This window comes from Chaetura pelagica, unplaced genomic scaffold (assembly GCF_000747805.2).
Source record: "Chaetura pelagica isolate M959 unplaced genomic scaffold, ChaPel_1.0 scaffold307, whole genome shotgun sequence".
NCBI classification, from domain to species: Eukaryota; Metazoa; Chordata; class Aves; order Apodiformes; family Apodidae; genus Chaetura; species Chaetura pelagica.
In genome coordinates, this window is record NW_009953940.1 from 867088 (window position 1) to 870072 (window position 2985).

At 63.3% G+C, this 2985-nt stretch overlaps 1 protein-coding gene across 1 annotated transcript in view; it reads left to right on the forward strand.

Moving 5' to 3' along the window:
- Nucleotides 1-2408, forward strand: part of MPV17 (MpV17 mitochondrial inner membrane protein) — a 3255-nt gene extending 847 nt beyond the window's left edge. Inside the window, exons 2-6 of the mRNA XM_010001770.1 lie at nt 346-482; nt 848-943; nt 1972-2004; nt 2209-2261; nt 2339-2408. Coding sequence (XP_010000072.1) covers nt 346-482; nt 848-943; nt 1972-2004; nt 2209-2261; nt 2339-2408 — 389 coding nt within the window. The remainder of the gene's footprint in view (nt 1-345; nt 483-847; nt 944-1971; nt 2005-2208; nt 2262-2338) is intronic.
- The last annotated feature ends 577 nt before the right edge of the window (nt 2409-2985 follow it).

Genomic DNA, 2985 nt, shown 5'->3' on the forward strand with positions numbered 1-2985 from the left:
TTGCGGCCCATCGGCGGCTGCTTCGTGGTGAGTGGCACCCGGCTGGGGTGGCAGCCGGGAGGGGGGCCTGGGGTGCAGGGTTGGTGCGTGGGGCTGGGAGAAGGGTAGCTTTGGCAGGGTGAGGCCGAGGTGCCCACGTGTGAGCTGGGCCATCCCAGTGTCACCTCCAGCAGCTGCAGACAGAGCCAGCTCCTCCCACAGGGAAGCACCCTGACCCTGCAGGGTGGGACAGGGCCAGCAGCTCCTGTCCCTGCAGCCCCAGCACCCGGGTCTGTCCTTGCTGCTGGTGACAGCCCTGGAGGGGGGCAGGACAGGGCCATGTAACCAGCTCTGAAGCTCTCTCAGCCCAGGAGAGCAGGAACCTGCCCCTCAATCTCTGGTTCCTTCAGGGCCCTGTTGTGGGCGGCTGGTACAGGATCCTGGATCAGCTCATCCCAGGGACCACCAAAGTGGTGGCCGTGAAGAAGATGGTCATGGACCAGGTCGGTGCCCAGGGTTGAGGGTTTCTGTGGGGCTGGGGCAGGGGAATGGGTGTGGGAGCAGCCAGGTCTCTGTGGACAGGTTTCTGTCCCCCTCCAAGAGCCCTAGGTCAGCCCCAGTGCAGTGGGTGGTTGGGGTGAACAGGGCTGCAGAGGGGCCACGTTTGGACCTTCCAGAGCACGTGTGATGGTCCCATCCCTCGCTGTCATGGTCCTGTCTCTCCCCGTGGCTCTGTGCTGAGAAGCCAGAGGCCCAGTAACCCCAGGGCATCAAGAACTCAGGGCCCATGTCTCCCAGCCTCTCCCCTCACCCTGTGCCACTCCTGGCACCACAACTGCTGGGCACAGCCACGGCTCCTCTCTGGCAGGGGGCCTTTGCGCCCTGTTTCCTCGGCTGCTTCCTCGCCATCACGGGGGCCATGAACGGGCTGTCGGCAGAGGAGAACTGGTCCAAGATCCAGCAGGTAACTGCTGCCTCCTGGGGTGGCACGAGGCTCTCAGCAGCTGCCTTGGCAGCTCCCGGGGTGCTTAGTTCTCTGGATGCTGCTGCCAGGGCTGCTCCCTGTGTCGTGATTCATTGGGGTCCTGCCCGGTGCCATCCAGCCCCTCTTCTGGCTGCTCTATTGTGCCATGATGGAGCTGGTTCCCATTAGCTCTTGCTGGAAACCAGCACAAGAATTGAGTCAGCGTGTCCAGTGAGTCACCAGGGAGAGGGGCTTGGCACACGGGGTGGTCACTGCCCGGGGATGGCACTAGTGGCTGCCAGCGCTGTGTGTGAAGGGCTCCAGCATAGCTGGACCATCAGCTGCTCTGGGCTGGACTCTGCCCACGGTGCCATCACCCAGAGCTAATTCCTCTGTGTGGGGACACCCTCCCAGTGGTGCCAGAAGGGACCATCCCTGCCCCTTATCCTGCCCAGGGCTGATTTACTCCTTTCTTGGGGCTCTGAGAGAACAGCACTGGCTAAAGAGTTTCCAGAGACCCCAGGGGCACACGTAGGCTAGTCCTGAGCACAGACAGCCCCCCAGGCACTCCCACCCTCTTGGCTGCGTATCAGCCAGGTCTTGCCATGTAGGGCCCAGGCAGGGTGGTGTGTGACTCTTGCATGCCAGTGCCCTGCCCTGGGAGGGGGCTGGGCTGGGAGCCAGGCAGTGGTTGCTGGAAGCACCTTCACCCCCGGTTTGGGATGCATCCATCCCTCCCCAGGCAGAGGAAGCGTCAGCAGAGCATCCAGCTCTCCCGGTCCTCGGCTGCCGGCCAGCACCGGAGTGGGCTGGGCTTGGGCTGAGTCACAGTCAGGCGGGACAAGGGACTTGTTCTGTGGCCTTGGGGCAGGGCTGCGGCACAGCCACCAGGCTGCTCGGCGCGGGGCCCCAAGCGCCCCTCCCCCAGCCTCTCCCACTGTGGCCGGCTGTGTGGCAGGGCTGGTGCCCGCGGTGGGTCAGTGGCAGTGGGATGGCTCCAGGTGCTCATGGCCTCCCTTCTCTCCCAGGACTACATGGACGCTCTGCTGACCAACTACTGCGTAAGTGCTGGTGGCAGTGACCACCGAGGCCACACACCCCTGCCCCAGTGCTGTGCTGGGGTGACTGGCCAGGGTCCTCTGCACCCCTGTTCTCACCTCAGGGGCTGCTGTGGGCTCACCGGATGCCCTGAATGCCTGGGCAGGGGTGGGCACAGGACGGGGTGGCCAGCTGGGCCTCTCACCACTGTCTTCTTCCCTGCCCAGATCTGGCCACCGGTGCAAGTCGCAAATTTCTACTTCGTGCCCCTGAAGCACAGGTATTAACATGGCAGTTACCCCAGCTCCCTGTCTCTGGAAGCCTGTGGCTGTGCACCCTTATCCCCTCTGTCCCCAGGCTGGCTGTTGTCCAGTGTGTTGCCATCATCTGGAACTGCTACCTCTCCTGGAAAGCAAATCTGATGTGAGGGGGGAACCATATCCCCCCTGTCCCCCTGCTGCCTGACTTCACCCCACATCGGGAGGTCTTGGAACTGGCACCTATGGCTGTGGGGGGACGAGATACTCAGCGTCACCCATCCTCTTCTCGGGGGACCCATCACTTGCAGCCATGACCCTCACTGGTCACAAGAGAAGATGGTGACAGGTCGTCCTGGAAATGGGCCGATGTCCAGGGCTGCTCTGAGCCCAGCAGCCCACCATGCTTTGGGACAGCTCTGCCCCTTGATGCACTTCTCCCTCCATACTTGCTCTTCACCCAGCCCACGTCCCCACTACCACCTTGGTCCATCTTTCCCCAGCGGGGGACCCCGGGAGGCTGAGGAGCAGGAGCAGTGGGTAGTGGTGTGGGCTGTGTGCCAGCAGTGCTACTTGGATCTGGGGTCAGCGCTGCTGGCCCCAGCCCCACTGCTGCCCCTGGGGACTTGAGCTCTGCCACTGGCAGTTGGACACCCAATAAATGGCATTTTCACCTCCTGATTCTTGTGATACTCGTGCTTGTGGCTGGTCCCCCGCTGGGGGCTGCTCAGGGGTGGTTTCAGGCCA